Genomic DNA, 13883 nt, shown 5'->3' on the forward strand with positions numbered 1-13883 from the left:
CAGAGCAAGTGGTAATTTCAAATAACGAAATTAAGATTTATGAACGTAACTAAAACTATCCGTCCTTGACGAAGGCTCCTCTCCAGAATGCTAATGACCCAATGCAAGGTGTGTGAAATTCGGATCGGAAGTAGTAGGTTAGGTATAGCTTTTATCCAACGCTCACAGCCCAAACTTAAATATTATAACGTTATTGTCTGAATCAATGGGAATTTTTATCGAGCTAAATAATCAGATAAAATACGGCCCCATTTTCTTATTCATTGGTTGCATATATCACCCATGGATTGGTTAGAGACATACTATATATGTACATAAGCAAAGAGAGGGAACTTGTGAATTCAATTTTGTATAACTCTCGAATATATTTTCTGAATATATCATTCATTGTTTTATTTAATTAAAGCACCTTCATATTCGCACTAAATAAAGTTCAGAATGTATAAAGAAGGACGAAACAGACAGTCTCGTATATGAAATCGTGAATATGGCACAAAGACGGTTATGGCGTCGCGTCGGCGGCGGCGGCGGCGGCGGCAACGGCAACAGAAGAGCCAACGTCGACACGGCATTAACATTTCGGATGGGTGTGATTTGTCATGAATAAGTTTTATGAAGTAGGTGTCAGACTTTTAGTCATATCCAAAGTTTATTATATTTCTAAGTTGGAGAAAAGTTATTTCCAGGTTTTATTGAGCGCACATGAATGCCATTCTTCTGGGTGTTATGTAGCATTGATATGAGAAAGTTTTATTTTTATTTTGAGTATAAAATATTTTTTTTTCTTTTCAGAAAATAAAGTGAGGTAGTTTAAATTTATTTTTATTTTTGAAAAGGACCTCTGAGAAGGTGTAGGTAATGTATGGGTTAAGCTTTGTTGTAGTTTGATAAATGTATACGGTGTTTCATTTACGGTGCATGCATAAGTAGGTATATCTACCTAAACCATTTTTTACTATGTGGGATGCGTTAGTATTATTACACCACTTAAAGATAGCCTTACTTGAATTTGTGGAAAAGAACCACAAACATAATAAAAAGGAAGTTAAAAAATGCTTATTGGTCTGCGTATCCAACGCGAAAAGATTCAAAAAAGCTGTACAGATCCAGCTATTTTCGATGTAATGACATATTTGTTCATTGGTGTTAATGATAATGCTCTAATAACAATTTGAAGGGCAAGGTAGACAAAAACATTAAATTTGAAGTTCTTTTGCTGAAAAATTAAATTTAAATGCCTCAAAGATTAAGTATTAGGGAAAAACAACATTGTCCAGGGATTTTATTATTCACTTGCCCTTCTTCTAACTATCCAACTGATTATAAAAGTTCGTTGTGAGTCCTCTCAAGCAAAAAAAAGAGGATGGGATGTGACCCACACTGATAACTTCCCATCCCGTCTGTCTATTTGTCTTGCTTAAAAGGTTTGTAGGTTTTCGTGTGTTTTTTTTTAAGTTGTCAATTGAATTATTCCAAAAAAAATTAAAAATAAATAACAATATTTTGCATATCATGAAATAGTTTGATTTCAAAATCTATTTTTGTAAACGAGATTTTTTAGACGTCAACCAATTTTTACCAATTTCAGTAGCATTTTCTTAAAGTTTTTATTTCTTATACAAACAAAAACAAATTGGATGAATAAAATTAATTTGAAGTCAATACCTTCTATTGTTCACGTGATATCGAAAACCGACATTATTTTTACCAAATGTTCGTACTGTTTTTTTTTTCCCTTATGAAAAAAAGGAGTGTTAAATTTTTATCAAAAATTCACTGTATGTGGAAAACAATATTTTATGTGAGGTAAAATAAGTTTGAAACCAATATTTTTAATTTTTAAAAAGACATTTGAGTCGAAAATCAATTTCTATTAACTTTTAGAAATGCGTTTTTAGGTTTTTATTTTTGTTCAAAAACTTTCAATTCGATTTTCAAACAATTTTATCGAATGTTCGAAACAATATTTCTCATAAGATAAAATTAGATTCAAGCCAAATTCTCAAAGTTTTGAAAAGATATTTCAGTCGAAAATCAATTTTTAACTACTTTTGTTAATTATTTTTTAGGTTTTTAATTATTTGCCAAAAAAACTGTCAATTCGACTTTACTCAAAATTTTACCGAATGTTTAAAACAATACTTTACAAAATAAGTTGAAAGCCATAATCTCAAATTTTTGAAAAGATATTTAAGTCAAAATTAAATTTTTACCAAAGTTGTGTTTAGAAAAAACAAATGTCAATTCGTTAACTGGATTTTTTTTTTCAAAAATATACTAGTTTGGTACAGGCTTACGTATGTACATACGTACGCACAGGAATCTTTCTAAAAATCTTTTATTTCGACTCTAGGAAAAATTTTCAATTTGGCAAATGGGACCCATTACAATAACTTCCTATGGGAAGTTAACTATAGGTCATTGGACTACAATCAGTACTTCACCGCTCGACAATAACCGAGGATCGATGCATATGCAAATAAAGGATGCCTAATACGAGTAATTCAGTAAAAATTTAATTTTGCTAGAAAGAAATTAAAGATTTTTTAAACCTTTTGTTTGTGATTTCAGCGATTAAAAGCAAGTTATCATTTCACGATCACACAAACTTCATTATTTCTTACTGCTGTTATTGCCTGACCAGCCGCATTTCCGAAAAAGAGTGATTTGAAGATACTTCCAGCATCAAAATCCGTAACAAACCGTCAGGTGATGTGGATGAATTTTTTTCTTAATATTAACTCGTGTGTTTTCTAAATCGAAAATTTGGACGATTAACCAAATATACAACAACACTTTCAGTGATTGAAGAAAAACAAACATAATTAAGGGTCGCTGACTTATGGTAGTAAAATAGGCATCATAAGCAAGCTAGCCCAAAACACTTCAAGTGCAAGGCTATTATGCTGATGCTACATTTTATGGGAATTCTTATTGAATACCGAAGTATTGTTGAATACCAATAAAGGCATTATTTTATTGACAAATTTTGTATAAAAAGAGAAGATTGAAATTAAAAGACTCACTTCTTATTCTACATTCAAAGATTGTGTTTTACTTAATTTAGCAACTCGCTGGAGTCAAACCAATTTTTGATAGAATTATAGTGATATAGACGCCCTAAAGAGCTACTCGCTTTTGGATCAAGGTTTACAAGGCTACTCGCCGGACCACGTCTGTATTACTAAGACAAAAAAAAATAATTACTACAAGCGTTATCCAGCCACAGACTTTGCAAAACCATATAAAGGAAAATGACCTTTATTCCTGAACATGAATTAAAAAAAAAATAAGCCTAACTTAAATATTCTCTTCAACAACGAAAATGCGTTTACCGGCCCCGAACTGTCAGCTGGCATTTTGTTAAATTTGTTTCCCTTGGAAAAACTGTGCTAATTAATGATTGATTTTGAAACACCATTTTCATTCTAATAAGAATATGTTCTCAAAATCACCATAACTCGAAAAATCACCAGGGTATTAATAGATATTCGGCCGATTCACTTCACCTACAGTGATGGAAATAATAAATAGAAACATGTGTCTTCATCATTTACGATTCACAATATTTTTTTTAGCAATTAAGTCTTTTGTCGTTAGTCTTTCTATATTTTAATCGTACCTAATAATGCACTCAAATTACAAAAATGTTTTGTGGAAGTAACTTTTGGTTTTTACTTAATGGTAAGAAGTTTAAGGCCAATAATGATTTCGCCTGGAAATAATAATAGAAACAAGCTATTTTAACTGTTATTCAGATATTTTATGTTCATGGGTCGTGAATTTCATTGTACTCATTTTGAACGTGAATTGATGAAAAAACTAGGACAAGCTGGAAAAGTGATGGTTTAAATTGCAAAAACCTTAAACCGTCCGAAGAAAAAAGTATTTGAAACTTTACATTCACGCCTAAAGTACAAACAAGAGGAAAAAATATAAACCTCTTCTATTGGTAAGAATATGTACGAAGAAACCATTTTTTTAAGACAACTCAAAAACGGACCAGTGATAGCTAGAACAATAAGAAACTAACTTATAGAAGCAAGTCTTCCTGGTAGAAGTCCACGAAAAGTGCTATTTTTTTTAACCAAGACAAACCATTATATAAAGACTTCCCTTTGCAAAGAAACACCTACACCGTTCTTATAGGAATAACGTTGTTTGGTTGGATGAAACGAAGATCAATTTGTTTACTTTCGATGGAAAAATGTATGTTAAAAGGCCAAAGACAACAAGTTTAACTCAAAATACACAGAAAGACAGTGAAGCACGGGAATCCAATGATTTGAGGGTACTTTTCAGCATCTGGTGTAGATCCAATATTTTGGATTAAGGATAAAATGTGAGATGTGTATTACGTCCACATCTTAAATTCGGCTATGATAACATTATCAGAAGAGGAGGTGCCAATTAAATGAGAGTTCATGCAGGATAATGAGCCGAGTCACATCTCCAGATTGGCTAATAAATACTCATAAAAAATAAAATCAATGTGATGGAATGGACATCACAATCCCTCGGCCCAAACCCAATTGAGCACTTATGGGGCACCCTAAAACGAGGAATCAGAGATTGTAAAACCAAAAAGAAAGAAGAGTTTGTTTTCGAAAATTCAAAGGGAATTGTGCTCCATACCCGTAGAGATATTTGCCGAATTGGTGAATCGTAAATTTGATGGGGTGAACAGTGGAGGCAGTTATTAATAATAAGAGTGCCACTACAAAATAATCAAAGAACTTAAAATACTTTTTCCGTTAAGTTACTTTCTCGCTACTAAAAGAGTACCATTCTTATTGTGTTTCTATTATTTTTTCCAGGATGAAACAACATAATAATCACAAATCTACTTTTTATCATTATTTTCCATTATTATTATATTTTAAAAATATATTTAAAAAAATATTGCATTTAAGCAATATATTATTAAAAACCCATCTGTGAAGTTTTTATTTTCCTTCTCTTCACAAATACCTTTCTTTATGTGTTAAAAAGAATGAACACGAAGCTTGTTTTTATTATTTTTTCCATCACTGTATATTGGTTCCGTATAACTGTGAGCCACTCGCGTTAAATAGTTAATAGTTAATGTTTGCACCTCTTAACTTTCGATCTAAGATAAGGTGTCTTGCCCTTGTGGTAGCTGAAATGATTTTTTTCTTCATTTAACTTTAAAAATTAAGGCTGATTACTTTAAACAAAGTTATTAGAATTACCCTGTTAATAATAGAATGAGTTTGGATCTGAAACACACCCTGTTACTTAAGGCTGTGCATACATTTTTTAAATTCCTAAAACAATAAAACACTAACACAAGTTCAAAACTTAACTTTTTCCCTTTTTTATGACACATCAAATATTTCCTCCAGACTTCAAAACCTCATAATACAATTAGCATTTAAAATTATTTTACCTGTTGCTGTGATACAGTTATCATTATTTAGTAGGAGTACCAATTACTTGTTGTATGTCGAGTTGATTTTTTTTTGATTAGATTGTACCAAACGAAATATTTTAGTTTGATAAACTTTTATTTTAATATTCCTCTTATCCCTTTTCATTTCGAAAGTAGCAATTTTGTATACACTTTTCTATACAAAAAAATCAATACCGGAATTTTGTTTTATTTCGAATATAGGTATGTACAATACATACATTGTACTGTATAACGTGGAATACGAACTGTGCGTGCAAACCAAACTTCGATTTTAAGAATGCATTTATTTGTGTTATGTTATGTTAAGAATAGTAAACCACCCTTTCGCCCCTTATTTCATTTGTTTTTCCTTCTTCTTGCCAAATCTTGAGAGAGGAAGAAAAATTAAGAAATATTTCGCTCTCGATTTTCATCTTTTGAGGCATTAGGGATTTCTCCTTCTAATATTTGGAAGGGCTTGAGTTTGTTGTCAACATGGCGATTTCACCTGAAGTCCATTTTCAGCATGTGTTTTTAGAGCTTGCATACAGAATCTTACTGAAATTAAGATACGATTCTATCTCAAAAAGGACGTTAAGGATGCCAAGCTGTTATTAATTCCATGGGATGAAACTTTTGTTAGTGTAAAGAAATATCATGTCAAAAGCCAGAAATATCTAATATCAAAACCCAGAATGAATGGCATGAGTTTTTTTTACACAAGCCGTATTTCCTGCGCCTGCAGGAAACTGTCAAATTATACAAATGATATACTTTTGTTGTAAAAAAGTAGTTCTATGGTATACATTTTAGACATTGATGTGCTTCTTATAAGCTGCATAGATTTTTTGAAATTGTAAATCACAAAACCTTGGTTCTACGATTGATAAGTTATGATTTTTAAGGACCTTTTATATACATATATATTTTTAATAGTCTAACTGTTAAATAAATATAGGGTCCGCCATCTAATGTTTATTAACAATTAGTGCTTATTTCGTGAATGGTAACATTTAGCTCATGTCTGATTTGACAGATAATTAGTTTTATCCTTCCGCTGAACGAATGTGGTTGTGCATACGCTTAAACAACGCTGGCAACAACGCTTAGAGAAGATGTCGATACACCCAAAAAGGGTCACTGTTTGGTGCAGATTTTGTTCCAGAAAATGAGAAATTAAAAAAAAAGATAACTCAAGGTTTCATTCCAGCTATAAAGAGGTTATTAGGTTCAGAGATGTAAGTTTCCGTTGTTATAAAGCCAAACCGACTGAGGAACACCTGAATAAGTTTAAACAAGCTAGAAAGACTTGTAACAGAAATATTCGACGAACCAAATGTTTGCATGATACTTCCTATGTAAGCCGGATTGATAAAGCCAATTTGCTTGCAGCACAGTTTGCTGTTAATTCGACGCTACCGAAAAGTATCATGCTTCCTCCTGTTCTTGAGAGCGTAAATGATTCTATGGGACTGATCTTCTTTCGCACTCGTGCCGTTGCAAGAGTACTGAAAGACCTTGACATACACAAATTCACTGGTCCGGATAGTATCTCCCCAATTGTTCTGAAGAGGTGTTCTTCAACGCTTGCAAAACCACTGAGTAAGCTTTTCCATCTTTCCTACTCTACAGGTCTTTTTCCGAGCGGATGGAAAACAGCATTTGTACAGCCTGTCCCTAAAAAAGGCGAATCCTTCTCCCCATCTAACTATCATCCAATAGCACTCACGTCCCTTCTTGCCAAGATCATGTAAACGCTGATTAATTATGAACTTAAGAAATATCTGGAAGACCGGCAGTATGGCTTTCGTAGTAATAGGTCCTCTGGTGATCTCATGGTTTATCTCACCAAACAGTGGAACAAATCTTTAAATGATATTTCAAAGGCATTTGATGGAATTTGGCATCAAGCTCTCTTATCGAAAATGGGTGCATTTGGTATTGATGAATCCCTTCTTCGTTGGGTTAGAAATTACCTTTGATGACAATACCCTCAGCTTTTCATATTGGTTTTTAGATTCTCATCCTTGTCGTTCGGATGCGAAACTTCAACGGCAGCGTATTTAATTCTGATCTCGACAGCATTGTACAATGGGAGATCAAAAACCGTGTAGAATTTAATGCTTCGAAAACTCAATGCTGTCTCCTATCGTTAAAGCGTAACACAACCCCGATGCCGCTATCCATGACCGGCACTTGCATCCAAGAAACTAATGAACTTTCAGTACTGCTGCTAGGTGCTTAGTATTTCTCCAACGGTGCAAGAAATGTTTCACCCTTTCTGATCTGGCTGTAATTTACAAAGCCTTCATTCGTCCAAAACTTGAATCTAACTCGAATATCTGGGCAAGTGCCCCTAAAATGATAGGCGCTAGAACTATAACCGAAACAGTTACTTCACTTGAACACCGCCGCAATGTTTCATGCCTTTCTTCGTTCTACCAATATTTTTATAAACAGTGTTCTGTCGAATTAGCCAGTTGCATTCCACCCCTTAAACGATTCATCAGTTTACCCTTTAGCTCAATTTCGGACGTACTGTCAAGTATAGAGATTCATTCATAAATCGCACATCGAGAATGAGGGATGCTTAAGCCAACTCTATTTTTTCTATCCCTTTTTGATGGTCAGAACTTTAAGACCAATGTGCACCGGTATTTCCTCTTAAATCGTTCACAATTTTTCTAATGCTCTCACTGTGTTTAGATAAAAACATATAAACGGTACTAATAACCTCTTGAGTGCCTGTAAATCATAAAAACAAAAAAAAATCATTGAGCCATTTTTCCTCGAAAATGAGCAAGGAGTGTCCGTTTCAGTCAATGGCGATCGTTATCGGGCTTGTGGTGGATCGAATTTTTGTTCACAAAAATTGAAGAGGAGGATATTGGCAACATTTGGTTTTGACAGGACGCGGGGATACGTGCCACACAGCCGGAACTACACTTGATGTTTTTATAGCTGATTAAAAAAAAAGTTATTTGGCGGACATTAGAAAACTAAGAATTAAATTAAAATATTATGTATTACATAATATGACAATTTTAAATAAGAGAAAGAAAACCTGATCCTGAAGTATGTAAACAAAATTGTGTATCGCAACAATCCGTTAAGAACTAGGGCCTAGCGACCTACAACTCTCAACCATTCCTGTGTGCGAGTAATGTTGTCAGGAATGGAGGAGATCTACAGTTTATATGCCGAATCCGAACGGCGAATTTGAGAAAGCACTTTTTCATGACAAGAGTTACTCTTGGAGAATTTGTCATTTTTTCGCAAGAGGCAGTACCCGTGAAATGACTTAAGATGGCACGGGCAGGGATCGAACCCAAGACCTCTGGCATGACAGTCCAACGCACTAACCATTATGCCACGGGTACTACTACTAAGGTATGTTAAGCCGATTTAATATATATATACAAAAATTATGTGGTGCAACTTTTCGTTGATAACTAGAGCCTCGTGACTTACAACTCTCACATATTCCTCCGTACGAGTTATATAGTAAGGGGTGGAGGTTTTAAGGCGAAACCGAACGGTTGATTTAAGAAAGCACATTTCATGACAAGAATTACTTTGGAAGGTTTGTCAATTCCACGTGAAAAAAACTTTAGTTGGCGCAACCAGTGATTGCATTAAAAACCTCTGGCATGACAGTCCTACGTATACTAACACCGATCTAAGCCGATCTAGCGTTCTAGAAATAGGCCATATTTGTTTAAAGTCTAGTTTTCTTTTTCAGAAATATTATATAAATTACTGTTCTTTGGTCATATGTCTACAGATTAAAACAAAACATAAAACACCAAGTCAAAACCTGAAAGATAAATACCCTTAGTGCACGCAGATACCATTTTCCAAAGTGACGGTGATGGGGTGAATGTTGTTTTGTCTACACAAAATTAAACTTTTTTACATGAATTATTCAACTATAAATAAAATTATACACATCACATAGCACAATATACTACAAAACTTTATGTAGGTATAGATAGTTATAAGCATAGGTATTTATATTATGTACTTTAAGATTCACATTTCATACAAAATTATGTCTGACACGCAATGTTGGGGCTGGCGGAAGGAAAAAAACCATTCAATAAAAATGGGATAAAGCATATTTTTTTCGTGTGGCCGCATATGAAACCTAGCCATAAAAACAAAAGGTATATTTTCTTTTCACTCCCCGAAACTTTTGTTTCGACACGAGGTAGGTAGGTAGGCATTTTTGCCCCATTACCTATGCGAGTATATTGTATTTCTGATGATTATCTCATTTCCATCAGCCTAAGGCAAGAAGCGTTCCTCTATACCTTACCACAGCTACTAGGTACTATAGCTGATAGAGAACTACGAAAACTAAGAAAAAGGCGGGAAATTCTTCACATAAGCGTCTCATTAAACGCCCCCGTTTTTCAGACTCTGAACGAAAAATTATGTAAATGTTATAGACTACCTATACTATACCTCCACCGCACCGCATCATCAGCTAACAGACCACCCACTATACAGAAATGCCGCATAAAAAAACGCACACAATACATTGTGGGACACCCTGTACCCTGTAAGTACACCCTCCTTGCAACAACAACCCCCTCCTACTCTTATTCTTCTTTATTTGTGTTGTTTTCTACTATGCTCCATGAATGGTGAGAATATTCCAAAAGGTGGACGAACACATTTTTCTGCTTATTTCCATTGTATAGTTCAACTATCGATTTTTCCCATCAGAAGTGGAAATTATCAAATAACCAACCTGCCATTGCCGTTGCCGTTGCCGTTACCGAATCGTTGTACACCTTCTGTCACTTTTAATACAAAATTGAAGTGGAACTTGCTCCTCTCCTCGGTCGCCCTATTCATTCCTAATCCTCCTTTCCTTGTGCTCGAGCTGATCAGCTGCGCTTCATCTTTCTTACCTGCTCGCTGAAGTTGTCCTGCTCCCCGGCCTGAGTGAACATGCGCTCTCCCAATGTATATTTTTTTGGGGGGTTCTCGTCTCGCCATCATGTTGTTTGTGTTTGTTCACCCTTTTGTGTGTGCTTTAAAGATTTTACCACCCTGTAAGGCAGCAAGCAGCCCTTATACGTTGGTTGTTATAAAGTCAAAATTCAACACATGCACACAGCCATCAGCCAGCCAGCCAGCGCTGGAAAACGCTGAGTTGTAAAAAGTGGAGAAAACTCGCCTGAATCAACCATAATGTCAGTTTAAGAACGTTAGCGAGTGATTACGGTTCCCGTGGAAAGCGTCTCGTTTTGTTGGTTATTGGAAAAACCCAAATTAAGGGCAGACAAAGTTTTCTTTTTCTCACTACATTCTTTAATTTCAAATAGGAAAAACTTGTATTGAAATCGTTGAAAAGGTTTTCGTCTGTGCTTTTATTCCTCAAATGGCTTACAAAAAATGTCCGTTTTAGTTGTATAATAGATATTTCCGGCAAAGTGAGTAATTGAAGAAGAAAAAAATCTATGGTATATTAATCTTAAGAGTTAATTAATAAAGAGTTCCTTGAAAACCACCCTCATAGTCTTTGTTTGAAAAAGTTAAAAATAAAAAAAAAAACCATTACAATTAGTTGCCATTGTGAAAATGTCCTTTTAATGTGCACCTGTGTAATTTTTCAGAGTCATTAGTCACTTATGTCGTTCAATACCATCAGTGCTCAAAAGAACGGAAGCAGAACACCATTTTAGGTACTACTGTGAGTGTGAATTTAATTTTTGTTTTATTGTTGTTGGCAACGAATGGAGAAAACACTGCAAAGGTATATAATGAATTCCTTCTTTGTGTTTGAATTTTACAGAGTAAATAAAGGACCTCCACTTCTTTAAATTGATATAGGTATAATTTGAATTAAAAAAAAAAACCTGAAAGATCATCATTTTGTGAAAAAAAAACGAAATATTTCGTCCTTTTTTTTGTCAAAGAGAAAAATCGGAATACACTCAGTGGTAGTGCGTGTGTGGGCAGAGATCCTTAAAATCAAATGTGTATTAAGTAAATCGATGTGCCAGTGTATTGTTCTTTGGGTTGTCTGCCATTGCCTTTGCCTTTGCCTTTACCACCATCCCATGTAAAAGTCATTGACGAAGAAAATGTTCGAAATGAGCAAAGAAAAATAAAAATAAAACCGAAAATGGAAAATATAAAAAACACACATATACTCCTATACAAAAGTATTTGTCCTGATCGAAAGAGAAAAGTGGAAAATTAAGCTTATTATTCGCGTTGTCGTCGATTTATACCAAAGAAAAAAAAAGAAAAAAAGTAGTTTAAAAAAATAAAAACTGCAAGCGGCCCCCTTAATAATAAAGCTTTGTACGTATATATCCGCCCCCTTGGCAGGCGCCCAAGAAACGAATAAAAATGAAGCACTGAAATTGAAATGGTTCGTTAGGGATGTGTAAAATGCAGAGATACGCAAGTTCGCAAAAGGGAATCAAAATCGAATATTGTTGTCGTCCTGTTTCGAAATGTTATCGTGCCGAGGTGCGGTGCGGTGCGGTGTGGTGCGGTGAAGTGAGGAAGTGAGGGTGTCGTTGGCGGTCGGTGGAGGCGTTTGAGGCAGGGGTGGCGGTTGCCTTTTGTGATTTCTTATATTGTCAATGACATATATTTTCCTCATTTTATTCAAACTCTCTTCTATATTCTGTTACTTGTTGTTTTGTACAATTGTTTTGTCTTTTTGTTCTTCCTCTTCCTCTTGTTCGTATTCGTGTTCGTATTCTTGTTCTTCCATTTCCTTCCAATAGGAATGGGATACAGGAATATAGGAACTATGAACATCCTTTTTGAACATTTTGTTAATTTTATTTTATATCCTTTATTTTTATGTGTGTACGTCTACGTCCTCTATACGTATATTGATCCAACACCATCAGACCAACAAAATACCATCACAATACCATAGATATGCGCGTTTGGATGTGTGATTGGTTTTTGGAATAAATCGGAATAACAAAAGGATAACAAAAAAATGTGGCTTAATGGATTAATCCTCGTAACAGTTCTGGCTGCGGCTAAAAGCGCTGAGGCAGAACTAAATGTGGAAGCAGCATTTCAAGGTAAGCACACCATACTTTGACCTACTGCTAATTTACTGTGTTTGGTTTTCCAGGTAATTGAGTTGTATCATTTGTAATTGCAATTGCATTTAATTTAATTGAGAATTGTTGCATTTTCAATTTTTGTGAAAATATGCTGGATAATATACCTATAGACAATAGATATAGATAATATAATTTATTAACCTGAGCAATTAGTTTATGTTGATGATCGGACTTGTTGCTTTAAAAGGGCTAGGTTATTTATTGTGGTTCGTTTGGAATGCCTTGAGGGTGCTTTCTGGCCAACAAACTGTGTATAGTATATGAAGTTGTTATGCGATAATCTGAAAAGAGGCCCTAATGAAGTAAAGTTTATGCTTTTGTGGGTATTATTTCTAAGAATAAGGAAAATGAAAATGTTTGGCGAGTTTGTTCTTTTAAATACCATATATATATTAATGCTTATAGATAGTCCTTATAACAAGGACGCTTCTTCATTTAGGGCTGTCAATCTTCATTATTGTTAATAGTAGAGAGCTGTTCTGCTATCCATACTCAGGAGTAATTTTAACATTCTGAATTCAGCTCTAAGGCCGATAGATATATATGTAGAAAGGTACGTAAGAAACCACTATAACCTACATCTTATATTATTTAACAAGGCTAACAATTTTGTTGAAAATAAAACTTTTCAAGTGGGGAAATGGAATTTTATAAAAGTAGAAAGCGATTATCTCGGTTGCAATCTGTGGAATAGTTTTTAATGGAAAATTTCGTTATGAGAGATCTTTTTTTTTTTCGTTTAAGTAGTTTTAGTTAACCAAGGGCAATATATGAAATTACAGACAAGCATAAGCATATCTATGTAGAAGAGTGTTAAGATTTCTACAGACCTTGTGCTGTGCTTAACAATATGCTTTTTATTTTTTTTTAGTTTATTCTAATTTTTGTTGAGCCAAAAGTATTTGATACAATATGTAAGAAATATGATTGTTTAAAGATTTTAAGATTTAAATGATTTTTTTAAGATTAAAATGATTTTATTTATTAACAACATATGGATATAACAATTTACATTTTCAAAATCTTTATGGCGTGGCCGATTGGTATACTGTTCATGAAATTAACAAATAATTTTTAAATTTAAATAAAAAATATAATATATAAAATATAAGAAATGAATCATTAATGATTTCTATCTCTATAACTTAGAGCTGTTTTACCAAAAAGTAATAGATTTTCTGACAATTCGTTCAATATATTCTGAACTTGTTCCATTGAAAGCGTATCTTTACCGAAGAAATGTCGCCTTGCTTCACGAAGAGTCGGACATCTACCCATAAAAAGAAATATGTCTTCTCTGTCTGCTGATTTACATATATTCTAAAATATTGAAAGGTCACTTTGGTGTGCCCTATAAT

At 33.9% G+C, this 13883-nt stretch overlaps 1 protein-coding gene across 4 annotated transcripts in view; it reads left to right on the forward strand.

Moving 5' to 3' along the window:
* Positions 1 to 10551: 10551 nt before the first annotated feature.
* The window catches only part of LOC129952956 (uncharacterized), a 107056-nt gene continuing 103724 nt past the window's right edge, over positions 10552 to 13883 (forward strand). Inside the window, exons 1-3 of one of the 4 annotated variants that reach the window (XM_056065939.1) lie at positions 10552 to 10857; positions 11041 to 11180; positions 12298 to 12480. In XM_056065939.1, coding sequence (XP_055921914.1) covers positions 12393 to 12480 — 88 coding nt within the window. In that variant the 5' untranslated portion in view covers positions 10552 to 10857; positions 11041 to 11180; positions 12298 to 12392. Of the gene's footprint in view, positions 10888 to 11040; positions 11181 to 12297; positions 12481 to 13883 lie in introns of all 4 variants that reach the window. The other 3 variants (XM_056065941.1, XM_056065940.1, XM_056065938.1) reach the window with 3 other exon arrangements.

Source organism: Eupeodes corollae, chromosome 3, assembly GCF_945859685.1.
Source record: "Eupeodes corollae chromosome 3, idEupCoro1.1, whole genome shotgun sequence".
NCBI classification, from domain to species: Eukaryota; Metazoa; Arthropoda; class Insecta; order Diptera; family Syrphidae; genus Eupeodes; species Eupeodes corollae.